Source organism: Paroedura picta, chromosome 4 (assembly GCF_049243985.1).
Source record: "Paroedura picta isolate Pp20150507F chromosome 4, Ppicta_v3.0, whole genome shotgun sequence".
Classification (NCBI taxonomy): domain Eukaryota; kingdom Metazoa; phylum Chordata; class Lepidosauria; order Squamata; family Gekkonidae; genus Paroedura; species Paroedura picta.
The window spans coordinates 51,674,573-51,702,383 of NC_135372.1; the positions used below are offsets into that span (position 1 = coordinate 51,674,573).

Genomic DNA, 27,811 nt, shown 5'->3' on the forward strand with positions numbered 1-27,811 from the left:
GTTGCCATGTAATCTCCCCCTAAGAAGACTCCCCAGTCTCATTTTCCCTTCACATATCTAAAAGCTCATCTGTAACCACTATGCCACAATTCCCAAAGGTCAGTCCTCTCCCACACTCAACTATCATTCCAAATCACAAGTTCTTTACACCCATCTCTCCACACCCACACCCTCATTTGTCACCACACAACACACATGTTCAACCTCATGCCCTTACAGACTGGACAACCCCTCCACTTACTCTTCCCAATGCCAAGCTCTTTCTATCTTAATCACATTTTCCCTTTCTACCTCCCTCTCTCTTTGCTATTCCCCCCCCCCGCTATACCTTCCACCCATTTGGGAAACCCTTCCAGGGCTGTCAAGAAATTCCACACCCTGTGTGGGAAGTAGTGCTTAGAGAGCTCTGACAGAACTGGTCTGTGAGAACAGCTCTAACAGATCTGTGACTGGCCCAAGATTACCAAGCTGGATGCATGCAGAGGAGTGGGGAATCACACCAGGCTCTCCCAATTTGAGGCCGATACTCTTATCCACTATAGCAAGCTGGTTCTCATAATGTTTTGCTGTGATTAACTGCTTTATTTATTTATTTTTTAAAAATATATATTAAATGTCTTGAGCTTTGAAGTGAAATTGCAGGAGTCAGTCTGCCCATGACATTTCTAGTAGCTTTGCCTTTTCAAAACTTCTGTACAGAGATTCTACCTTGTAACCTACAGGTCACCCCAGTGAAGAAATATCACACAGGGAAAACACTGCTTTCTCTCTCCTTTTCACTCAGCCCAGCAGCCTCATAAAAAGCTAGATGACACCATGCTGCATTTTAAATTGGCCAATAAGCAGTTCAAATATTAAAATAAAAAGGGAGAACATTTTCATAGCTGAAAATTCCAGGTGAAAATAATTTACGATAGTAATTATGACATATTACAACTTGTCTGTGGTTAGTTGTTTAAACTCTTCCCTTTCTATATTCTGAAACTCCTGACTCTGTGGGGAAATCATTCAAAGAAATGACCCTCTCTGTACTTGGCATAGTCATCAGACACACACGAACACTTAACTTCATAATGAAAAAAAGAAAAAGAAATCTCATTTGCAGTGATCCCAGAAATGCACAGGGTCAATAAGTATTCTTGTAACTGGCCTGATATTTTACGAGCAACAAAAGTCACTAATTAATAATCATCACACAACGTTCACTGACAAAATCTGAACAACATTTATGAACATAGTTATTGAGTCATCTGTTTTCCAGTGCTTTGACAGCCATAATTTTAATGTTGTATGTCTTCCATTTTACTTAATCATCCGTGAGATAACTAGGCAGTGTTTTACATGGCAAAGGTGTTCAGACTGAATGTTGAGTTTATTTGGCTATAGATACATTTTCATTTTACTAACCATTGCTCTTTACATTGTAGTTTAGACACTATACAACATGGAGGCATGCACAAAAAACTATTTCCTCAAAACAAATTATAACCTCTTTTAATGATTTGATTGAGAAAATGTACCTGTGACTTTTCTATTAAAACATCCAAAGCAATTTTCAGAAAATTAAAATCAAGGGTAACATTTCACTAAAATGATGTTAAAATCCATCAAGCTCTGTCTAAACATTTGATGCCATAAGAATTTGATGCCCCTCCTCTGGCCAACATTGTACCATCACACAAACCCCACCCTGAGGTGATTGGCTGAAGATAGGGGAGGAATGGGGGCTATGCTGCTTTTTATGTTTTATGCTTATTAAGGGTCTTTTGATTGGTTTTATTTGTTTTTTAATCTGTTTCGTATGTAACTCGCAATGAGTCTATGGAAAGTGGTGGGATAGAAATCGAAAGCATGTATGTATGTACGTATGTACGTATGTACAACTAGCAAAGTGTCTGCCATTAATTACTAATGGGGACCATTTTATTTCTCCAATATTTTTGTGAACTACAACTGAATTTCAAAAGGACTGATTAGCTGTTTTAGCAAAGAATTATCATACTGCATAATTTGGATATTATGACACAGTTTACTAATTTGCCATAATTTGATTTTGCCCTATATCTCCACAGATATGCTGTTTTTTTCAGTTAGTCTGACAAAAAGTGCTTGCACTCGAAAGCTCACGCCTTGAATAAATCTTTGTTGGTCTTAAAGGTGCTATTGGACTCTGATTTTACTGTGCTACTTCAGACCAACATGGCTATCCACTTGTATGTATAAATAAATGAATAAATACATAAATTTATTCCATCTGAAAAATAAAAAAGCACCCCAAACCGAGAGGATGAGATTCTATTTATACATGACTGGTGAATCAGGAAAATCCTAGCTCTAGAGAAACTAATGAAAAGGTCCTGGTCCTGGTCCTGTGATGGTAACCTAAGCAGGTCCTTAATTGACAGGTTTTAAAGAACAGGAAAATTCATAAAGAAGTAGATAATCCTTTTATCACCTGCTTGTTTCCAAAAATGTCCCATGAATTGGATTGCCAGGCTGAGCTTGGAAAATAGGAGGAGGGCTGAGGGCAGGGACATGGGAGAGATGAAACAGCAGCTGTTTTTCCAGGTCACTTTTGGTGAAAATCTGGAAGTCATAGTGGCTAGCTCAAGGAATTTCCAAAAAAACAATGGTAAAACCATAATTTCTGGAAATTCCCAGAATTACCTCTATTGCTTCTGTTTTTACCCCAGAAATGATGCCATTAATATTGTCATTAAAAATCCCACTACTGTTTGGAGCCGTGACGGGTGACTAGGACTGCCTGCAGGGAGCCTCCTGCTATAGTGGCAGGCCAGGCAGCCCTAACTCTAAAAGACATTGACTATCTAGTTTAGTATGTGGAACAAAAATGATGTGCTTGTATTCCAGCAAACACCGTGCAAGAAAATTTCCGTATAGGAGCCTAGAGACAGCAGCACTAGAATTCTTCCCAAGAATAGTCAAAGGAAGGTTTTATGATATGAAAAAGGCTGAGCATTTTATGCTGGGCCAAAGCTTAAGACCAAATACACTTAAAATTAGTTGTAATTAAGACATAGAACTTAAAGTAGTAGTAGAAGAAGAGTTTGTTTTTATACCCTGTTTTTCACTACTCAAGTCTCAAGGTTGCTTGCAATCACCTTCCCTTCCTCTCCCTACAACAAAGACTCTGTGAGGTGGGTGGTGATGAGAGAACCCTGATAGAACTGCTCTGTAATATGCATGATTCAAAAGCATATGAAGAATATCCTGCAGTGGGCATTTAGTATAGTCAGAATAGGAACTTCCTGATGTTTTTTTTTCAAAAAATCATTTGGCTCATTTTGTGACTTCCTGCTCCTCTGAGCACACCTTCCATCCTTGCATCCATAACAGACACAATGGAGAAAATGAACAGACTGAATGCAGAACAACAGTTAGGATGACTAGGTTTCCCCCTTTCTCCTCTTTCTATAAACTTATTTTTCTCCTAAATAACACTATTATATTCTTTATAAGCAGCCTGTAGCCTCAATCCTCTTTACATATTTAAACTCTGTCAGCACTGAATTCATGTGGTACTTCATCTGAAATAATTCAGAACATCTTGAACCCACACCAACTTATTAAATAGTGGCCATGAAGAGGTCTAGTTGGTCCCTCTCTGTTGCAACTCCTCTTCCTTTTCTGAGGAAGTGAGCTGTGACTCTCAAAATCTCATATTGAAATAAATGCTGTCAATTTTCAGGGTGCCACTGAACTGGATTTTATTGCAGTACAAATTGGATTGGACTGTAGTTATCCTTGATAGTGATCTTTGGACTGAAATCAAATCCATAATTTTTTTCAGGTCAGTGCAATGTGGCCTGAACAGTAGATAAGGATTCCACCCCCCCCCCCAAAAAAAAGAAAACTCTTTTGCAATCATAGTTGACAATGGTAAATAGATCTGGTGGCCCTCCCTTTCTTAATATAAGTATTCAATAAGAACAAAATAGTGGCTACCTGGTGGGTTGAATCAGAGTGGTGATCATCCTTCTTTGAGAATATGGACTGAATTTAAGTTGTTCTGTTAAATGAAGCATGTTTGGCACAGCTTCAATTTAGGACTCGTGTCTGGTTGATATGTATCTCTTTACTTATGTGTAATTCACCAAATGCTTCCTGTCTTTGCTGAGGGAGGCCTAGGCTGAGTCTGTATAGAGGCTGCTGAATAATCTACCTCTGGAGGACAGTTGCTTTTTGGAGGTCTTTAGAAGGTCAATGTAAAGAAAATTACACTAGTGATTTTTCTGATATTTTTCACCCGACCTCAGAGCTCTCCAATCTCTTGGGAGCTCTGGCAGTTGCTCGCTTTCACTATATTTTTGCCTTTGGATAAAAAGGAGGCTTTTAAATGACTATACAAGGTTTACACTGATGCACTCAGTGTGCGAGCTGGTCTACTTTAATTGCCTCTGTTCATGTTGTGTCCTATGCTAGTAAGCTTTTAAGGTAAAGATTAATGCTAACTGTTGGGGGCATACAGAATTCAAGGACTGCAAGTAAATGGGGGTCAACCTTTAGACGCTGTTCAGATTGCCTGTGTTGAAACCAGATCAAGAAATCAGACAAATAATTAGAACAGTGTGGTTTTTGTTTTAAATCTTGTGTCTCTCTATCATTATAACCGGTGCAATAAGTATGTGGTATTCAATATAGTACTAGATATAATAGCGGCTGCTATCCTTCAGTTAATCATTTAAGTATTTATATTCTGTCCTCCATTTTAGAAAAAAGCCTTCAGATCGGCTTGCTATACTGTTAAAAGCCTGTAGTAATACCAATACATCCAACTAAATCTATTTATAAACAGCATAGCAGCAAAAACCAGCTCTCACACCTTCTTTCTTTCCATCAGAAGGTGGTTGAGCAGTTCACTCATTTATCACTTGCTGTGAGCTCAGAGTACTGCTCCCAACCAAGATGACCATGATGCAAATGCCTAGAGAAAGAGAAAGATGTAGGGGCATCCAGAAAATGGTAAATGAGTGAACCTGCTGGACTTCCTTAGACATAGAGTTGTACAAAGATAGTGCCACCACTGAGTAGGCCCTAATCACTGTAGCAAGCCACTTGACTCAAATATTGATTGGTTTGGTTTGGTTTCTCATAAGGGGTAGGACAGTAATCTGCATGTTTAACTTATACTTTCAGGAGGTGAATTATTGCTATTGCTAGATTTATCACCAGTCCTTTAAAAAATGACCATTCATAGAAAAGTTTCTCTGTGATGATTCAAAAGAAAAATTCAGTCTATTGGGCCACTAAGGTGACACTATTGGGCCACTAAGGTGACTTCTCTTTTTTTTATCTGCTGTAGTCCACTCCAGGGTATTTGAAGTCATTGCCCAATGCTCTAGAATGGGTTACCATGGAAGTTAAATCTATCCTTTCAGCAGAGTATGCAATATTCCTAAGTGCTTTGGGTTGACTGATATGACCCCTGTGTGTATTGACTAGGATTTGGTTGTAGGCGAATTGTTAATCTTTTGTTGATATGTTTAATAGGTTCATTTGCTCAGTATACGTATGTTTGTCCACACGCTTCTGTAAACTGTTTTGGACATAGTGTATGGAAATACTTCAGTACATTTGAATAGGGTTGGAGTACCCAGAGAAAGACCTTTCTAAGAGGCATCAATTGTCATGCCCTCATTCAGTGATCCAGCTATAAACCCAGATGAGAAGTTGCTTAGCCCAGCCTTTGATAACGGCCCACATACCCGGGCTGAGTCTTAAAAAAAAAATCTAAGGAAGAATAGATTGGAAGAACGTAGCAACTCTGACCAAACCCTAGTGCTGATAGTCCAGGTCCTAACAGCATCCAAGGTTTTCACACATGCTAAATAATACAGTTTTAGTAACTGTTTGCAAGTGGATTTTGCCATTTCATGTAGTAAAATGGACTGAAAGTGTGTTTAGTGTATGTGAAAACACTCCGAGCCTCACTCATCAGAAACCTCAGAAGAGTCTCCAAGGGAGTTACAGAGTACTGTAGTATTGCCATACTTCAAATGCAGGTACAAGCCCTTTATGAAGCACTCCCTACCCCAGAATGGTGGGTCTTGGTTGGATCTGCCTGAGCCTATTGCAGTATTTAAGAGCTCAGTCTGCCTCGCAAGCCTCTGTTGGAATCTGTTTTCTGCATTAGAGCTGTCCAAGGTTCTGCCGGTTGCCTGAGATCATTCTGGCATGTCCTCATTAGCAACCATGCTGTAGGACTATAGACCAGTTGACATTTCTGAGAAGTCTTCAGAAGCAGCTGAATGTAATCAAGCCTTGCAGTAGTCAAGCCTGAATGTAACCATAGCATAATAACTGTAGCAAGGAGGTAATTTCTTTGTAGCAAAGGATGTATACTGCAGGATACCACATGTTCTAATATATGAAATATATCAAAATACTCCCCCCCAGTGCATTTAAGGATTACCGCTACTGTTGATTTTAGTTGCTATAAAAAGAGAATGGAAGAACACTTTTGCTCCATCTTCCTTTTGTTATGGTGCTGAATTAAAACCTGGCAAGGAGTAATTAGCTTATGGTCTTTTCTGATAGCCTTGTCTTTTCTGAATTATGGATTATTTCCTCTTCCTCTTCCTCCTCCTCCTCCTCGTCCTCCTCCATTGTCTGCCCCTTATTCTTTGTTAAAAAATTGCCCCATGGAAAGGCATCATTTACACTTTTATAGTACAACTAGTAAAAGAGCCCATTGTAAACAAAATACAATGGGCGCTAGAATGTGGGGGATAGGGAGGGAGAGGGCAGCGCGCGGCAAGGAAGCTGACCGTAGAGAGGAGGCGTCGTCGAGGGTGGGCGGCGGTGGCGGGGCGTCCTCAGCTCCTCGGCGGGCCCTTGGCAGCCATCTTCAATTCCGGGTGGGTCTCTCCAAGCTCCATTTTCGGCAGGCACGGGAGTCCCTGGCAGCGGCGCGCAGGGCGGCTGGCGGGGGCTCCCTGCCCGGCGGTCTGATGCGGCGGGAGGCGCTTTGCGCCTCTCGCCGCATCAGACCGCCGGGCAGGGAGCCCCCGCCAGCCGCCCTGGGAGCCCCCGCCAGCCGCCCTGCACGCCGCTGCCAGGGACTCCCTTGGCAGCGGCCTGACGCGGCGGGAGGCGCTTTGCGCCTCCCGCTGCATCAGGCCGCCGGGCAAAGAGCACCCACCAGCTGCGTGTAGCGGAGGTATCGTCGAGGGTGGGCGGCGGCGGGGCATCCTTGACTCCTCGGCGGGCCCTCGGCAGCCATCTTCGATTCCGGCCGGGTCTCTCGCGGCTCCGTGTTTGCCAGGCACAGGAGTCCCTGGCATCCGCGGGTTCCCTCGGGCGACGGGCTAACGCGGCGAGAGGCGCTTTGCACCTCTCGCTGTGTCAGGCTGCCGGGCAGGGAGCCCCCGGCAGCTGCACTTCGCGTGACTGCCGGAGGCTCCCTTGGACGTCGGCCTGATGCGGCCAAGGAGGCAATGGGGAGGCATGCTTCGCGCGCCTCCCCATTGCCTCCTTGGTCCAGGATTGACATTCAGAGGAGCGAATCAGGAGCCGCTTTGCTCCTCCGAGTTTTTATCCCGGACACAGCCCGCCCTAACTCCTCCCCACCACTGCTTAGCGCTTTATTTAGTCCGTGGCACCGCCCGCGGCGCCACGGGCAGTTTACAGATGAATCTTATGCCTCTGTTACTAATCTCTTCAGTAATATTCTATTTCATATTTTCAAAATTTCCATCATACTTCTAATGAAAATACTCTTTCCTATTGCAATATGGCTATTATCCAGTTGGCCTCTGGGCATTTTAGTTCTGGAAAATGAACATGGCAATAGTTCTCACATTTAGTGGGCAAATCTATATAGTATCTCCCAGAATTATAATCAATAATGTCCATGGAAACTACAGATACCATTGAGGGCTAGCCTCAACATCCCTTTTCCATCAGGAAAATTCCTTTTTGAGGGTTTAGATTTTTTCTAGGATATATCACATATATTTGGATTAAAACATTCCAAATTGCATATTCAAATGTTTTACTGTAAAGTATCCTTTACTCAATGAGTTTAGAAGGTGCTTCTGTTAGGTTTAGTTAAGCTTAAACCAAGCACAACTAGAGATGGGCTTGCCCCCATGGGTATAGATTGTACTTGGGTTAGAGAAATCTAACCTATTGGCAAACTTCCCCCCTGCCAAACCATGAGGTCAGAATGACTTGACAACCCCCCCCCCCCCAATTTCCTCTCCTCCCTTCTTGCTTATTTCATGGCTGGTAGTGGGGGCAGCAGGAGCTGCCTAGCTAATCTAAGGCCAGCAGGAGAGTATTTCACTGTAATCCTAAGAATTAAATAGACTTGAGTCTGAATAGACCTGCTTGAGATGGCACTGTGGGCTGTCCTCTTTCTTCCTTTAAACCCTTTATGGCATTTTGGACTTTTTCTCAGGTGCACTATGGGAAATGTAGCCTATTCATGAAGACAAAGCAAATCTGTGTCAGAATGGTGTCTCGTAGATTGTTCTCATACTTGGAACATGTTATGATGTAAAAAACTTTTTTTACTGTTCATTAGTCCAGTTGCTTTCCTCAGTCATTCCTGCTTGACCTCACATAGTTTTAACTACTATAGCTATCAGTCAGCATAAAGCAATCTCCAACAGCTTAGATTCACTGATGTTCTCTGTCCCTCCTGACAACTACTTTAGCACTGTTTAAGAACCAAAACAGACCACCAATCTTTTGTGTGTGTGTGAGCCAAATTATGTGCTAACCAGCCTTATTATAGGCAACCTAGGCTCTTGTGGTCCAGATTATAGAAGTTGCAGTTCTATGGAGGCATTTGATGCAAGCAAGAGGTTTGCATAGGAGCCATGCCCAGGAACTGGGCTTAAGACTTTGGGTCAAAGACACAGAAGATCAGCATTCACCACAATATATTTCAGAATATTATGATTTTTTTTCCTTTTGGGGTTTCTGCTGCTGGAAGGACACCAAAAAAAGATGCTGGAAGAACATCAAGACTACTTGGAAAGAAGTCAATAACAGCCTTTAGGCATAGATGTATGAATATTCTGCTACTTAGGTATACCAGTAATTCATCCCAACCAATCTTTTTTACGTATAAATATTGCATGATCTTGCTGGACACTTTGTACCTGCTCTGTATTAATTAGATTGAACACTGGATCCTACATTACTTTCCAGAGGGCATCCATGTGTCCACCTAGGAAAACCCTATTACTTGCACTTAATAGATTTCCCTATGCTGGCATTAATAAGTTAAGCTTCACAGTTTGATATGACAGAATCCATCCATCAGATGCTTCTGCTGATGGACAAGATTTCTACCAGCAAAGCAAGACTTCCTCTTCGTTCTCTCAGCATTACTGTCCAAAATGCCTCACCCCCCAGAACAGTATTAAAGGGGAGAGTTGGAAGAGGGGAATAAGTGGAATTCAATCTCCTTCCATTTTTGGAAATCATCTACAGGATCCAGTTCTGTCTGCGCAGCTTTTTCTGTATCCTCCCTTCAACTTTCAGGTAACATAGCTTTGATAACAGTGTGACGGGTATCATGTCATCTTCTAGCCAACTGTATTAGATTATGTGACAAAATAACAAAGCAGATTCAAAGTGAAGGCTGTACTTTCTGACCTCATTTTGAAGGGCTGAACACTTTTGTCACTGCCCTCACATCTCCAAAGGAGAGCTGTTTTACAGAGGCAGTGAATATTCTTGAGGAATGTACTACCCATGTCTGTTGAACTCCATATAAAACTAAAAGGCACTCAAGTGATTGTGCATGAAGCTCACATAGGACAAGGGACCAAGCCCTATGAAGATAGGTTGAGGGACTTGGGAATGTTCAGCCTGGAGAAAAGGAGGTTGAGAGGGGACATGATAGCCCTCTTTAAGTATTTGAAAGGTTGTCACTTGGAGGAGGGCAGGATTCTGTTTCCATTGGCTGCAGAGGAAAGGACGCACAGTAATGGTTTAAACTACAAGTACAATGATATAGGCTAGATATCAGGAAAAAAATTTTCACAGTCAGAGTAGTTCAGCAGTGGAATAGGTTGCCTAAGGAGGTGGTGAGCTCCCCCTCATTGGCAGTCTTCAAGCAAAGGTTGGATACACACTTTTCTTGGATGCTTTAGGATGCTTTGGGCTGATCCTGCATTGAGCAGGGGGTTGCACTAGACTAGATGGCCTGTATGGCCACTTCCAACTCTATGATTCTGTGATTCTGTGATTAGAAATAGATCACTGAGTTATCATAGATATGATTTTATTTGAAATAGCATTTTAGAGCCGACTCTATATATGGAGCATATTAGTGTTAGACAATATTTGTTATACTAGTTATACTAGAATGCACAAGAAAAAAACACAACACTGATTTAGTAAAGCCAAACTTTTATGACTTTGGATGTCGGATGTTGGATCAATGTCTGTGTCATCTAGCCCAGAGGTAGTCAATCTGTGGTACTCCAGATGTCAATGGACTACAGTTCCCATGAGCCCCTGCCAGCATTTGCTGGTAGGGGCTCATGGGAACTGTAGTCCATGAACATCTGGAGGACCACAGGTTGACTACCTTTGATCTAGCTTAAGCAGGCTGAACACCTTGCTGTGCCTGACTTCGAGCCTCTGAATAGATTACGCTAATCATGTATAAACCAGACATTAACACTTCAGAATCTTAAGGGGAACACAGGAAAGAAGGAGCCATCAACTGAATTTCAAGGGCCCCGTATTCATATAATTAATATATCTGCATAGAATGGGCACATTTGTTTGTGATTTTACAGTTAGCTGAAACAGGAAAATTAATGCTATTTAGAAATAGCGAAAGAGAACATCACTAATCTGTGCTTTCTCGGCTGTTCCACTGATATTATATATGTCCCCCAAACTATTGTGTAGGAGAGGAAGAGATGGTGGTGCAGGAGCTATGCGTCTGACAGGGATGTCATCCGATCAGAAGAGTTTGATGATATTCCCCTTGAAAAACATTGTCGCTTTTGGTGTTTCTGCACACTGCATTTACATTTTATGCTGATCACTGCATAGTAATTTTGGGAGAAGGTGTTAAATTGTGACTTGACTAAGTGTCCTGTTCATGCCATTGTGTGTGTCATTTTTGTGTCATTTATATATGCTGGCAGACAGGGCTGCAGAGATAGGGGAACTGGTAAGGAGCCCAGCATATTCCCCCTTTCCTCATGGTAATATATTTAGATGATAAGAGAAATATTTTGCCTTGCAGTATCTGGCCATCAGGTAGGATTGCAAATGCTAGGCGGGGTGGGCGGGCGGTTCCTTTGGCACAACCTATTTTTAAAAGCCATTTATTCTCATTGGCTGAAAGTTTGTCTCTAAAACTGCAGTTCTGCTGGCTGACCCTTCCTTTTATTTCCTCAGCAGAAGTTAACAGTTAGGAAAGATTGCTGAGGGATATTATTCGAATTTTTGGAGAGTGCTTGAGTGTTCAGGAAAAGGAAGGCTTAGGTTAAACTTTGCTATCTTGTTTTTTCTCATGACTCCATCCAGAATGCTGGGCTCACAAAAATATTTTGTGACTGGTTCTAAAGTGAACTCTTGTTGATTGCAACTCGGGTGGTGGTGGGGAACCTGCTGTGTGCTGTTTATTGTACAACCTGAGATTTGCCTAGCCAAATGGAGTCTAGAAGCTGTGAACAAACACTTATCAGGTAATAAATTAATACCCTGTTTCTGCTATCTGTCTGAGACAGGAAAACAAAAGGCCTATTGAGCATTAAGAAACCCAAATACTTGGCTGGTGTAAGCAGCATTTAGCATGATGGGTCACAAGTTTGATGGGATCTTGGATGACTTGGCATTGGTGCTTCAGTTGATGGATCAAAAAGGTTGGCTGTTGTACAATAGCCTGAATGTATTTGTGCCCCCATTCATGTCTTGAGCAGTTTTCGTTAGCACTGCTTTAATGAAATGTCTTAATGAGTTCTTCAGACTCTTGTTCTTGTACTCCTGGCAGGGAGGGTTCAGCACAACATGTGTTTCCTGCTGTTCTGTTGCATGTGTTAGCTTTGGTGAACTACTGAGGTAAAAGAACAAAGTTTTAGTCAACGTATAAATTTTCATCTGCATGCACACTTCTTCGCCTAAATCTACTGAGGTGAAAAAATGCATGTTGTGCAGTTGTGATGTTTCAATGTTGGCAACCTCCTCCTTACAAAACACACACAGACCTATATGTATGAGAGAGATGAACAACACAGATACATTTATTCATGTTTTTTTTTTCATCTGCAGTGCAATCATTCCCTCCACCCCAACACTGTCCAGGAAAGTACTCCTCAAGGGCAAACACAAGAGGATATGTATGTAACTAAGAGGAAGAGGAGCTGGGAAATTGGACAAATATTTGCAGAAAGCTTTCTTGTAGTGAGGCTCTTTCACTTGAATAAAAAGCAGGATGACTGATTTCCTGATTTAGAAGGAAAGAATATTCTTAGGCTTATTAATAACAAGCATCTTTTAAAAAAGAATGTTTAAAAATATTTCTTCCATATACATTAGTTTATATAGCTTTCAGGATTTTGCGTATTGTTTTCCTCACTAATTTTGGTTCATTTTGGGACCAGAAAAATGTTTTTTTTTTCTCAAGCAAAGCTTTTATCCCTCACAGTCCATTTCCTTCTCATGGCTGACCCTGCAGTGAGGTAAAAAAAAAATTGACAAATGTATGACATCATGCCCATTTTTTCCCTTCAGCTAGCAAACTGTGAAGCCATTAACGGAGGAGTGTGACTTCACTGTAGGACCAAAGAGAATGAACAGCTGGCCTCAGATGGAGAAAGCTCTAATTCAAACACATATATCTTCAATAATAGCAGGGGAAATACAGAAAATTACTGTCAAAATAAATTGCATTTTGTATAAATGCCATCTCCTTTCACATTGGCCCCAGCATGATAATCCTTCTTTATTTAGTGGTATTGCCCTTTTCTCTTTAGAGACCTTTGCTGAAGTCTTCTTTTATATTTTATGTATCATTAAAATGACTTAAATGAGCAGAGGATGTGGCTCTGCTGACATTTATTTTAATTATTTACATAAATAAAGAGGTTTTCTTATTCTACACCTGCTGCAATTATCGAAATATATTTCCTTCATTTATAATGTGAATTTAATACCTGCAAGAGCTGAGCAAAACAAGCAGAGGTGAGAGTGCTGGAAAAGGTGTTATTCTTCCAAAAGGGGGTATGAAAAGCACAGAGGGGGAACAGCTCGCAGGAAATCCTCGATGGCTTTGGCCTAACTGTTTCATTCTCAAACCTCTTAACTCAGGGGTAGTTAACCTGTGGTCCTCCAGAAGTCCATGGACTACAATTCCCATGAGCCCTGCCAGCATTTGCTGGCAGGGGCTCATGGGAATTGTAGTCTATGAACATCTAGAGGACCACAGGTTGACTACCCCTGTCTTAACTGACACAATCTAAGCAGATTTGAACCCAGCTATCCCTTGGTTATCTTGTGGCGTAGAGCCTCTTGCGGGGCAGAGTGGTAAGGCAGGAGACATGCAGTCTGAAGCTTTGCCCATGAGGCTGGGAGTTTGATCCCAGCAGGCAGCTCAAGGTTGACTCAGCCTTCCATCCTTCCGAGGTTGGTAGAATGAGTACCCAGCTTGCTGGGTGGTAAACGGTAATGACTGGGGAAGGCACTGGCACACCACCCCGTATTGAGTCTGCCATGAAAACGCTGGAGGGCGTCACCCCAAGGGTCAGACATGACCCGGTGCTTGCACCGGGGATACCTTTACCTTTACCCCTTGGTTACCATAATCTATCCCACCATCTTATTACTCTGTTTTTTATTAACGTAACCTCTCCCATTGTCCCCTTCCCTTCCTCTGTTGTAATCTCTGCCATTATCCCTTGTAGTTGGATTTTATAATGAATAATCCTTTAGAATGTGGACCTGCCTTTTTATGGTAGATATATTATGTGGACATGTTGATTTGTGTCAGCTTAAAAGCTGGATCACATTTTCCTCACTACAATTCCTCTCTAGAACTTGTCAAGGATGGGGATTTCCTCTGAACCATACTATGGGCAGGCTGGTTCATATTTTGCTTCCACAAACAGGAGGAAGTGACTTCCCTGTGGCTTCTTTGTATGGTGTCCTGGTAATGCTTGGAAGCTAAAATCTTCATATGCAGTCATAATTTTTATCCATTTGATTGTTGTATTCATTCTCATGCAAGTGGTATGTTAGTGGGAAGGACTGTGTTTGACTCTTCCCTAGTGTGTCCCAGCTTCCCAGTGTTATTGTGGGAAGTAACCAGGGGAGAAATGTCTCCCAGAAGACTGGCCTGCAATAATCCTGACAGTCATCCACATTGGGACGTGGGATTCAGCAGATTTCCACACAGTTGAAAACTTTACACTGCAATCCTAAACAGAATTAATGTTTTTATGCCCATTGTCTTAAAATTAATTTTAAAGTCTGCTACTCTGCTTAGGACTCTACTGTTAGAAACTCCTTTTGTACAAAATTAAACAGAGACAAAAAGAATAGTAAGCCATGCAATGTGTATACTGTAGATAACACACATTCTTTCTAGAAGTTTTAAGCTTTTAGTTTGAAGCACCTTGATTAATAGCTTCTTAATAACTCCTTGTATGCTTGAATACTACATTGCTGAGTTGATGAATTTCTAGATAGGGTGATTGATTGTTTGACTAGTATCTGCATATGTTACTAGACTCATACAAATGATCAATATACATGGGGCCATTGTACACTCTTTCATCTGGAGAGTAAGACAATCTATTTCTCCATTTCAGTTTAAAACTGGCTGTCCATGCACCTCATAGCCTGCTGCACCATGCATTGCTTCTTTGAAGTGGTGTCTCTCTTACCACTTTTCATGGAGCTGTCACAGTGAAGTGACACTCACAACAAAAAGGCCTCCCCCCTCCTCTTTTTGATATGTCAACTAGAGTGGCAGTTTTCACCCAACGTTCTGCCTCCTGTGGCACATCAATTAATGATTAGATTGATATAAAGGCCATTTAATCTTTCCAGTTAAGACTAAATAATGAAGCAGACATCTTTATGTGACTGCAGTTGGAGTGGAAATTATGGATTTACCCTTGTTTCGATGGAACGATAATGCTGAATTCACACATGCTACCAAAATTGCTTTTCAGACCTATATCCTGTGGCTGGTTTGCAAAAGTGAAACATAAAAAGCAGTTTTAAAGGAGCTTGTTACCTGGTTTCTGAACTGATTAATGGCCAAATAGGAAGTATGCTCTATTGTTACATTTTGGTCTTCCTGGACATTTTCATTGTTGATGATTTTGGCTTAAAAGGAGCTTAGTTGATTGAAATAGACTGTGGCTTTTGCACAGATGCTTTCATGAGGACTACACAAAATGTGACAGTGTGTGTGTGCATATGTATTGTTTCTACATGCAAACCCCACAAGATTCCTGAGCACATGGTATCTCCCCATACTTGCATGAAAGATTTCATGGAGACCATCACAAATGCTAAGCTTGATGTAGTGGTTGGTATAGTTGTGAAAAGTGGCAGCTTCTAATCTGGTAAACCCTGTTTGATTCCCTGCCCCTTCACATGCTGCCAGCTGATTGACCTTGGGCTAGTCACAGTTCTGTTCTTACAGAGCAGTCTTGTCAGAATTCTCTCAGTCTCACCTACCTCACAGGATGTCTGTTGTAGGGAGAGGAAGGGAAGGTGATTGTAAGCCACTTTGGAAATCCTTTTGGTAGTGTAAAGTGAGTTATAAAAACCAACTCTTCTTCAAGTGTGGCTGGTAAGATTTTCCCAACAGAAGCCAAATCCTAATGATTTATAGTGACCATCATATAACTGTTAGAAGTGGGCTGATGTTTTGGAAGATTTTAATTGGTGAGTCTGTTTAGATATTATTTAATGTTATGATTATATGAATCTATGCACTCATGGCAGTGGATGAGGGCATGAAGCCATCAACATTTATTTCAGAACTGAAATGCTGTTTCACTATACTGATACATAGCAGCTCCTGATTCCATCCAGATTTTATAAAATGGGCGGGGGGATTTCTCTTGAATATGAGAATGCAGATCTTCTTAAAATGAATGGACAATGCACAGAAGCAGAAGCACAAAGCATTCCATAACTTGTTTTTCTTTAAAGTATTACAGGCTGTTTTCATCTTGAGTTCCATGAGTATGATTCAGAAACAAAGGCAAGAAGTTTTCCTAAACATCATAGCAAATGTATACTTTTTCATTTCTTCTCTCCTATCTCTTACTTCCACAGAACTTCCTGGGGATGGGTGGGAGGGGAGACATCCTGCTGCTATATGATGTTTTCTATAGGTAATCAGGATTTGCCCTCTGTTGGATAAATCTTACCAGCCACACTGGAGGTTTGTGATATAGATTGCTGTCCACCACAGTTTGGACTGAGACCAGCAAATCTATTTATATAAGCTGCAGACACGGCAATCATTTTGACTCCCCAAGCTTCCTTCCCTCGGATATATTTTTATGATCATTATAAGCTTCTTTCGTCTGGAGTTCTGGAGTGTGGCAGCCTGCAGCCATTTGGGACAGCTGATGCCATGCAGATCTGAGGAGCAAGTTTGCGATCAGAAATCAGTATTTTAAATCCTGATCCCCCCCCCCAGAAGAACAGTATCATTGCAAGCATCAAAATATTTTGTGCTTCCTGAAAGCTCAAAGAGAGATTCTGTGTGAGAGTTGACAGGAAGCCATAATCAAATTGTCAAGGAATTGCTCCTACTGTGGCATAGTGAGAATGTTAGATTACATGTGTCAGCGTGTGAAGATAAAGACTGCATCAGGAAGGCAGTGTTGAAGGGTTGATAGGGGGTGGGAAGTTTATCGCTGTAAACTGTAACCTGCTGCAGACAGTTCTGCTATCTCAGCATTCTCCTGTTTGCATTAAAAACCTTTATGATCAATAAAATGTCTTCATTTGGCCTTTTTGGCAAAACACATCTCGATCCCTTGGACCACCTGTGTTAGGCCAATTAAACTGAGAACTAATTGTTATTCCTCCAGCTTAAAAGCAATAAAGGATGCTGACTGCTAACTCCTTGTTGTACATATGGCATTTTTTCTTTCCTAAGCCAGCCCTTCCACCACAGCTCAGGCCATTTAGTAACAGTAACAGAAGCACATAAAAAACAGTAAAACCTAGGGACAGTGTTGTAGGAGCTGCTGTTGTGTTTCTAGAAGGAGGAGGCCATACGCCACACACATACACAAGGGCATCATGGTGGCCACTGGATTAAGAGGAAGATTATTCTCATCTCATGCAAAATCCCAGTCCTTGCTTGCTCCCATCTCAAATGTTTTCTCCTTCTGTTTTGGTTGAGCATGTGGTGGTTTGAAGTGGAGACAGCAAATGTAATCCAGCTTCCACACATTCAAAGGTCATCTGAAAGAGGATTTGATGATACAGAGGAATGTATGAACTGACTTGATTGAAAAAAACATTGTGTTTGAAGGGTGATGTTACGTGAAAGTTCTGCCTGTAGTGTGATTATCTGATGTTTGTGTAAGATGCTCACACCATCAACAAATGGACATGAATGGATGGACCAGATCAACAGATCTTTAGGGCAAGGGATTTCCATAACAATGGGGCAGATTCACTTGGAGCCGGGACAGCATATTCAAGAAAGTAGTCATGACCGCTGAATGGAAATGATGGCATGATTGCTTTTAAGATGTGCTGGGCCCAGGCCACTGCATGCATTATAAATTAACAACAGCATATGGAACATTATCTAGGCAATATATAGTAAAGTGCAGGGATCAGCAGGAAAATGTAGTTCATCTTGTGGCCAAACCACAAACAAAACCATAAACCCAACCAGGAGGCCAGTTTGTGAACTGAGCCAGTTTGTGGCCCCACAAACCCCATGGAAAGGATCCACAGTCCTGTTGTTACTGAAGTGTCTGGACAGATGTTTGCTACAGTAGTGTAGGTTACTAAGGTCTTAGTGACAGTTGCCAAGGCTTGCTTGCATAAAGAGTCTTTTTACAGGTGGGAACTTCTGAAGGGATGCCTGGCCACTTCCAGAGTGTTGGCTTCTGGGCACAGCTGTGCATCTAGTGGCATTTATGAACTCTAAATGCCATCACAATTGGAATCTCTTCAAACAAAGCTCCCCAGTGTATGCTCCTATGCTTCTCTGAGTAAGAAAAATAGCTAATTTACTCAGCATATGCCATAGCTGAAAGTGTGACTTGTAGCTGTCCAAAGATTTATGTTCAAATTTTTCTTCTGTTGTTTTGCATACTTACTTTTCTCTCAGCTCTTGCTATTTGATAAATTTGCTTTAGGAACCAACGGTGTGCATCTGCCATTTATTGTTTAAATTCAGAAGTTGTTGATGATTCTCAGCATACTTCAAGCTCTCTCCAAAATCACGAGTAGCCGGAAATCAGCCCTGAAATTCAGCCAGTTTTTTCAGTCTGTCATTCAAAAATTTATAACAATGCATGGCTGTCAGTTAACCAACGGGTTTTGAGGTACTGTCCAATCCTCTCTGGGATGTCTCAGCAGTAGCCAATTAGGAAGGATGCACTTGTACTGAATGTGATGTGCATCTTGTATGTATCTTGGTCTGCAACTGATCACATCCATATAGTCATGGTTTTTTCTTAAGAAACAGATTCAAAAAGTTTGTCCATTGTAAGCCTTAGAATAGTAGTCCCCAGAGTGCGTGCCCAATCACATAAGGGCATTTTAAAGAACTATTTGTATGCCATTGCAAGCAAGTAAACTGTCTGCTGCAATGATGAAATCAAGCTACCTACCTAAACAGCAAACTGCTTTTCTGCATGATTTGGCGCATTGGCTACATCCTTCCAAAGCCTTTGGTAGAAGAGGATAACTTCTAGTTGCATTGTCCAATATTCCTATATATTTCTATTGGATGATTTCTTGTGCATTTGTAGTAATGAGAGTTAACCATACTGAAAATCAGATAGCATCATGTCTAACACCTTACTTAGGTTTATCCAAGGAAAGAGGTTTCTATGTGCAGTTTACTACATGGGTGAGAATTGAGTGTTGGCTGAACACTACTCCCATGCCCCATTCAAAGAGCTGCATGGACAGTTTCCCAGCCTCATCCATCATCTGGGCATGAGCATATTTTGACATAGCCTTAGGGGCAATGAACTGCTTGGGAGGAAAAGGGAGGAGGCTGGGATTAGTTTCTCTATTCCCCTTCACCACTGAATAGCTAATTAAGGGTCCCAGGGGACTTATGCTTCCGTGCTGGGCTGCACCTGCATGCCTGGGTGGTTGTGCCAGAACAGAGAGCTGACCCTAAAGTCCAGAGTCCAGTCCAGGAGGTCAAGAACTGAGGGAAAAAGAGTTCACAGGAACATGTGTGGGGAGCAAAGTCAAGCTTAGCTATAGTCAAAACCAGAGAGAGTGAGACAAAGGCAAAACACAAACCGGAATCAGTCAAGCCAGAGATCATAGAGTTGGGAGTTACAGGAACAGAGCTCTGCAGTGGCAGAACAGACATCTCAGAAGACAGCCAAGCATTAACCTACCCCACCCTGCTTCAAAGTCCTAATATACAGCCAAAACAGGTGAGGCAGCCCTCAGCCAAAGGGCTTGCAGCTGGCTCTAATCATCATCAGAGGAAGCCAGTGCAGCTGGGCCCTATCTACCCAGACAGTGAGCTAGGAAGTTTGCTGATTTTCTGACAGCTGTCAGGGTATATTGACTCCTATGATGCTGCTGTTCAGGGCTTGCTAGTGTCTTCACCTGTGGCCTCCAATGCTGCTCCTCTGGTGAGACTTCTGGGTTGGTGGCTGCCTTGTCCAGAAGAAGAAGAGTTGGTTCTTATATGCCACTTTTCTCTACCAGAGGGAGTCTCAAAGCGGCTTACAATTGCCTTCCCTTCCCTCTCCCCACAACAGACACCCTGTGAGGTAGGTGGGGCTGAAAGAGCCCTGATATTACTGCTTGGTCAGAACAGCTTTATCAGTGCTGTGGCGAGCCCAAGGTCACCCAGATGGTTGTTTCTGCACTCCTAACCACTACACCAAGCTGGGTCACCAGGGGCTTGATTCAGTAAGGCTGAGCAGCAGCCTGGTTGGGCCCAGGCTGCTTGTCTTCTAGGACAGTGGTCCCCAACCTTTTTATCACCGGGGACCACTTAACGCCAGAGCCCACTCACCGGGGACCACTTACTGCCTTTTACTGCCTCTACTCTCAACCACTGCCCTAGCACTCTCTGATCGCTATGGTAATGTTTAAACATCCCTTCAAAATAAGATACAGACACGCCACAACAATGAAGTGTGCTGTAAAGGGCTGGGGGGGGGGGGAGAGAAGGCGTCCTTCGGGGCCCACCTCCAATTAGTCCAAGGACCACATGTGGTTTGCGGTCCACAGGTTGGGGATCGCTATTCTAGGAGATCAGGCAGTGCCTGGGTCTGCCTCCGGGAGATCCTCTGTGTCTGGAGCACCCCCTGGTGCCAGCTTGGAGGGTACAGCATGACAGGCCTTCATCTCATGAATTTAGACCCTGAGGTGAGTTCCAGAGCTTAAGCAGCTGCCTTTTTCTTGCTGCACATGCTGTAAGGGCAGTGTTTTTTTCCCTTTTGTATCTCACATCCCTCTAGTCACTATATTAAACAAAGTGGGTTCCACCGTGATAGACCCTCTCTCCTGAACACACTCTTTTCCCCAAGCTAACATCTACATTATTATGGGCGTTATGTTGTTAAATTTATAATTTATGGTAAGTTTTAAGGGGATACAAACTGCAGAAACATAATATCTGCTTCAGGCCATGGGAGGAGGAATGGAGACAAGATGGCTGCCAGCTGTAATATCTAGGCTGCATATATTTCTCTCTCCATTTCTGAGGTTGGGAGCCCCTGATCATGAGCACAAGGGCCTTTGGCTCCCAGCTTGAACTTCATAGCCTCTCCTCTTGGCTAGATGGATTAATTTTGTGTGCACCAACCCAGAATGTCTTGTTTTATTTTTTTTTATACTGCACTTCATGTAAAGTATTTAAAAGTGTATTTTTCATACACTTTGGGTTTCTCATTGGGGAGGAAAGAGGGATGAACTATACCAAATAAATAAGTAAACAGTATGCTAAAAGGTCACAGATGGACATGAAGATTACAGGAGCGTTAATTCTTAGTAATAGTTATGAATATGCTCATAACCTAGACCACACCCATGTCTCACTGTTAAGAATTACTGTGCTGGAGCACCTGTATGGAAAACAAGAGTTTAATGCCTCCTGCCTTTGTTGTCACTGATCAGATGACTAACAGGAAGGTAAGACAAGGTCACTCAGTGGTAGAAAGGATTCCTCTTTAGCTCTGATCCTTGGGACAAGGTACATTAGCCAGTGGTCTCCTTGTATGTCTTTTCTCTTTCTATCTTGATCTGCTGCTTATGGTCTCTGACTTGGTGAGATTGTAACGCTTTCTCACCTCTTCCCTTCACAAGCTTCCATCTTAGCTACTCTTGGGGTCAGTGGGTCCCAGGTCTGGAAGTCTGAAGATCAAAGAATTAGGGATCCCCCCCCCCCCCCAATATATTCCTTCTCTCCATCCCCATAAGAGCAAAGGAGTGTTCAGGGGTGAGAAATAGAATGATGGGCTTGCTATCATTCTCAAGTAACTCTACATGGCCTTGGTGATACCATAGTCAAATGTGATAGACCGTGCATTTAATGGAATCTTCACATCCAACACATATTCACTAATTCAGTGGTCATAAACTTTTCCAGACATGGGACTCACTGAACTAACCCATAATGTGAAACTATGAAGAAGATTCAGAGGTAGCATGATAATTGCTTTGAGAGTAATTTTCTTGAAAAACCTAAGGGCCAAATGTGTCTCTCACTGGCATCCCGCCTGGTTTCTGGTGTACCCATCAATATTCATTGCAATTACCATTAGCTCATAATCATAACCAAGCCTTTCCTTTGCTACAATAGAAAACAAGGGGCTTTTCAGCCCTTCATCTTAATATTTTATCATATGGTTGAGAAAATTCTTCAGGATCAGTTGCTAAGAGCAAATTGTCTCAGGGAGAAAGGTCTCTACGGTGCCATGCTAAGCAGAGGAACAACCTTCTAAGCCCTATGAAATCAGTGAGCTTAGAAGATGTAACTTTTTGGGATTGTAATGTCAGTCTCTTCTGATTCTTCTCTCAGCACTGCATCATTCATGATTTTATGAAAGCTATTTAGTACGTTTTCACTCTTTCTCATAAAATTGTAAAGATGTAGCTCTACGAGGGAAAAATTAGTTGCAGAAGGGAATGGAATTGGAATGCAAGAGTGAAACAGGCATACTGCAACATCACTCTAAAAAGAGAACAAATGCCCCCCTCCCCCAGACATAGTTTGAAAGGATGAAGGAATCACAGGAGGTGAGATTCAGGGCTGATTTGTCCCCATGTATCCAGATTTATTCATTTATTTATATTATCTGCCACATTTCCATGTAAATATCCAAGACTGTTTATAACCAAGTTTAATACATTCTGAAATCCATGAATCTACAAAATAATTAATACTAACATCTATGAAGCATTAAAATATGAAGTAAAACAAGGAATTCCTTTACCTGGAATCTTGGGGGGATGTTGGGGGGAATCTTGGGGAGATGTTATGAATCAGTTAAGATAAAACTCTTGATCCAGTGGTCTGACTCCATAAGGAAACTTCTTATGTGTTTGGCTCTATAATCTATAAATCTATAATCTATAAATTATGACAACCTACAGCAGAAGTGTTGCACTCATTTCTTATGAGAGCTGGATCTGACATAAACATCCATTTATTGGGCCAGATTTTGTGCCATAAAATGCAGAGAGATGGAGATGCAACTTTTATACATGACACAGCAAAATTAACTGCAAAAACTAACAAAATCTCCTGCTGTGAGATGTTATTTTCCCTCACTCTGCTGATTTCCCCCCTTTTCTATTCTTTGAAACAATAAGAAAAAGCCTATCTCCAAAGTGGCTCTAATGCTTAAAGCACATAGAGCAGAGCCAGGAGCAGCTTATCCAGGTGTGTGGGGGTACGTAGAGGAGGAGGCTCATCCCCCCTTGGTTGCTTGTGGCTGCTGCTGCTACTGGCTTGCTTGTCTGGCCTTGTTGCTCTGTCTGTTCTTCCCTTTTTGGAAAGCTAGTTCCTGAATTGAGGGCTGCATGGTTTTTAATTAAGTGCCTGTGTTGCACACTGTGCCTGCTACATGGAGCTGGGTGGCCGGTTAGAGAGGGACAGTGAGTGAGTTAGAGTGAGTGAGTGAAAGGAGGGACAGACAGATGTACGTACTCACCCACCCACCCATAGTAGGGAGAATTCTTTAGGTGGCACAGCCAGGCTGCCTTGACTGGCCATGTTGAATTTTCACACCCATTTTTAGCTCTCCTGTTTGTTCATTTTCCAGCCTCCCCTCACCCCACATGTACTCTTCACTATTCCCCCTGCATTCAAACCTCTGTCCCACATGCCTTTCCACATGTCTTGGCCTCCCCCTGTTCTTTTTTCTTTCATGCTTTGACTAGTTGCAGGAAGCACCTCACACAATAGGGAAGAAGTCATGGCTCCTTCACCTCTGAGGTTCTTCCTCTTCTTATGTCCTATATTGGCACCTCATTCTTATCCCACCATCACCCCTCACTTCTTTCCCTTTTTGCTTCTCCTGGATATTGCGTACATAATCATAGCCAACTAGAAGCAGCCACCACTCTTTGTACCCCGGAGCATGTGTGTGTGTTCTCTCTTGGGTTGCAGGAAGGGGATTATATTTGTTGGGCATGTGCACTCTTCCTAAAAAACTTGGGCTGATTGTCGTGAGGCAAATGAGGAAAGAGACTTTTCATCTGCTTGAAGAAATGTTTGCCTCATGTGCTGTTTCTCATCCTTCTCTTTCTCCTTTCATACCAGAAACTTCCATGAAGAAGCCTTTGGGGCTGCCACATTTTAATATGCCCACTGAATCTGAACTCACTGGACATATGTGTTCACACAGACAGACTTTCAAAGCACCTGCTCCTCTGCCCCCTTCCCAGCACCCTTCGCTCCCTTGCATCAGTTATTCACAGTCTGTATAAGAGTCCTGTACAGGCTGGTTCCTTTCTGCAGGCCAAATCTGACACCACCGACTTACAGTATAATAATATTCTCTAATGCAGTGGTCCCCAACCTTTTTATCACCGGGGACCACTCAACTCCTTTTACTGAGGCCTGGCGGGTGGGGGGGGGTAGTTTACTCCTCTACTCTCAACTACTGCCCTAACGCTCTCTGATCGCTATGGTAATGTTTAAACATCCCTTCAAAATAAGATACAGACACGCCACAACAATGAACATAAGGAACATTTTATTTTCATGGAAATTTTAACTCATGACAATGACAAATCAATGGGAACCCTGAGCTTGTTTCTCTGCAATGAGATAGTCCCATCTGGGAGTGATGGGAGACAATGACACCCGAAGTGTGTTGTAAAGGGCCAGGGGGGATGAAGTAAAGGGCCGGGGGGGGGGGGAGAAGGCGTCCTTCGGGGCCCACCTCCAATTAGTTGAAGGACCACATGTGGTCCGCAGCCCACAGGTTGAGGATCGCTACTCTAATGCACCAAGGATATCCTGCATCTAGGTCAGGCATTCTCAACCAAGTTTAGTGAAACCCTGGAGTTACTTGATAGCCCTGGAAGGGTTTCTGAAATGGCTGGAAGTTAAATAATTTTTAATTATTTAAACACTTATCCAGTGATATGACCATATATGGTCATATTGTCACCCCCAGTGGTCTGGAGGTAGTGGGAAGGGGAGGGTCCCAAGGTGGGTGTGTACACAGCTATGCTTCTCAACCCTATCCTGCATGATCACACCACTTCTGTGGATTCTTGAAGCTTAAAGAATGTTTCAGGGGGTTCTCAACAATAAAAAAAATCTGGATTGTAAATTGTGACTTCTTCAAGTAGTAAAAACAATTTTAAAAGTTGGAAAAGGCTGATCTAGGCTATATATAACATGACAAATAGAATTTGACTTCTCTCCTTGCTCTGTTTTGGGCTAGATATTTAACAAGCTGCGTAAGGGGAAACCACATCTCTGTTAGTCAGGATTAAAATGTGAAATTGTTGTTATCTATAAAGAAATGTATTTCATATTGAAATATTAACATGACACAAAAGAGAGAAATATAATAATGGTGGTAATACTAGCCACATCTATCATGTCATTTAGTGCTTAGTTTTAATTTGGAAACATAAAAACAATATTAGGAAAGAATGATCGTTTTTATGTTTTAACATAGCTAGATTATTGGCAGTGAAATTCTCAGTCATTTTTACAAAACCTTTCCACTCCCTCCACCAATTTCATTACTTTGCTGATAGGATATGACATTGCATTCAAAAGAATGCCAGAATTTGACAATGAAAATTATGCCTACAAGATTCTAGACTTTTTCAGTACTAGAGCTCTGGTGGTTAGTGAAGATTTTTTACATCTCTGAAAGGGAACATGGAATCCAGTACAGTTTTATGTAACTAATTCCTTTTGTGGTCTTTGATATGTGCAATCCCATGCAGAGTTACTTCCTCCTAAGTCTTCTTGAAGTTGATGGATTTAGAAGGATTTGATTCTGCTTAGGATTGCACTGTACATCAAGCATTCTTTGATGTGGAAGCTGTCATCTGTCTATTAACATGATTACAATAATTATTAATAATGATGATTAGCAGGATTGAGATTGCAATCACAAAGCACTAAGATGTGCCAAAGCAAAGATAATTAAGACTTTGCTGTTGCATCAACACTAGATTTGGGGAGGAAAATATCAACAAAAATGACACAGATTCTCTTTTCCAGCTTTATAAATGGATACTATATCTTTTAAAAGTTGGACACTATAATAATATTGACTCAGAGCAGGATCCCAAACTTTCTGAGTGGTTGTATGGAGAGAAGTGTTTCTGAGAAGCACTATGGAAAAATACCTTACAGGAGTGGCTATTTTATATTTCAAGCAGAAAAAAACCCATCATATACCAATAGTAAAACATGGAACGCCAACCAGATAAAACAGCAGCAACAGCATTAAATACAAAATAAAAAAAACAACAATCCACTTGGCTTTGGGCAGCTTAGACATCAGGACAGATCTGTTTGTGTATGTGTGTGTGGGAGGGAGTAGAGCCTCTGGATTTCCCCTTGATCATTGTTGCATGAACAAGTATTTAACAAACAATTTATTTCCCTAGATATTCCCTTCCCTGGGCTGCTTTCCATTCTCTTCTCATCTGGCTTTGTTGGCGCAATGCTATTATCTTTAAGCAAGGTGAGCTGTAAAGTGAATCCTGTACTTGTTAAACTTCTTACCTAAAGTTATATTGTCTGGATCCTGTCCGTAAAGCACTCTGTCTTCGCTTGGACAAGAACTTTTATTTTGACAAGTATAGTAATTGCAGAACAAGCTTGTCTTGTGCCTTATTTAGGAAACCTCATTTTGAGCGACTTGATTCTTAAGAACCATCTGGCCTGCATACCTTCAGAAGTTTTAAACCAAATTTCCACATGCCCATTATCATGCAACTCGCATTGTTTTTTATTTGTCTCTTGTATTTATACTGTCTGACAGAATGAAACCACCACTTGTACATGAGAAATTGAAACAGATCTGAGAGAAATTACCTGTGCTCCCTCGTTTGTGTTTGCAGATGAGTGTCCAAACTGTGGAGGGGTGGGGGTGGGGAGATGGTAGACCAGCAGAGGAAAGAGGGAATAGATTGAGATGAGAATTCCACATAACATGAATGTGGAGTTCCCACATACCCAAAACTTTGAGGAACATTAAAAGAATGTTGATAAGACCAGCAAAATTCTTCAAGGGGTTTTAGCACATCATTAGGTTGCCAATGAATCCTGTCTTTTCAGAGCAATTTGGAAGTTCCTACCTGGTAAAACAGCAAAGGAAATTTAAGGGGAGTTTACAGATATTTGTGCGTGGTGTGCCTGTGGATATTAAATGTGGATGGAAAGGCACAGGTAACTTTCCCTTCTCCCACCCATCTGTGTATTGTTGTAACATACTTTCCCAGTCAAATGTTGACGAAATGACAAAATAGAGTGACAAGTGTTTAAGACAGCACTGAAGTGAGACAAAATTTTCCACTCTTTTGAGAAGAGCAGTGAAATTTCCAGATATGGTGGTCATGGTTCCCACATCCATAGACAAATGGAACTTTTATTATAGATCAAATGGACTTTATATTGCCTCCTTTTTTTATTCCTACTTGGCATCAACTATACTAACCAATGAAAAATAAAGTCTGTATGTGGCAAGGGTGTGGTGGAGATAATGTTGCAGAGAGCATGAATGGCAGCCCAGCTGGAAATAAGTCAAGTTTTTCTCTTAAGAGACTCATTTGTCCCAGAGGTTACATAGGATCCTGAGGTCTTTCTGATTGTACACAATTATGCTAACTTAGTAAGCATGGGTGCTGTACATTGTAAAATCACAGCTGCACTGTGAGTTTATCAAGACAGTGGGAACTTTGTTCCTTTGTTCAAGAAATAATGATTTAGAGCTTATTGGCTACATTGCCCAGCATTCAAATGGTGCAAATACACAAAATTCTACGTTTGATTTTGATAAATTTTTAAGTAGTGAAACACAAATGGGGGTCTGTCTAGTTTACTGAAACCACCAACGTACGTGCCTGGAGAGCTTCATGACACTGTAGTACAAGGGAGGGATTTAGAATAAAGAGAGTCCAAGAGAAG

At 41.8% G+C, this 27,811-nt stretch overlaps 1 protein-coding gene across 10 annotated transcripts in view; it reads left to right on the forward strand.

Annotated features, from left to right (window-relative positions):
* Positions 1–26,603, forward strand: part of LOC143836782 (uncharacterized) — a 112,437-nt gene extending 85,834 nt beyond the window's left edge. For 7 of the 10 annotated variants that reach the window (XM_077336295.1, XM_077336294.1, XM_077336301.1 and 4 more), the window contains one exon: positions 26,290–26,603. In XM_077336295.1, coding sequence (XP_077192410.1) covers positions 26,290–26,411 — 122 coding nt within the window. In that variant the 3' untranslated portion in view covers positions 26,412–26,603. Of the gene's footprint in view, positions 1–12,270; positions 12,548–12,732; positions 13,100–26,289 lie in introns of those variants that run through there. The other 3 variants (XM_077336303.1, XM_077336306.1, XM_077336305.1) reach the window with 2 other exon arrangements.
* Positions 26,604–27,811: the final 1,208 nt, after the last annotated feature.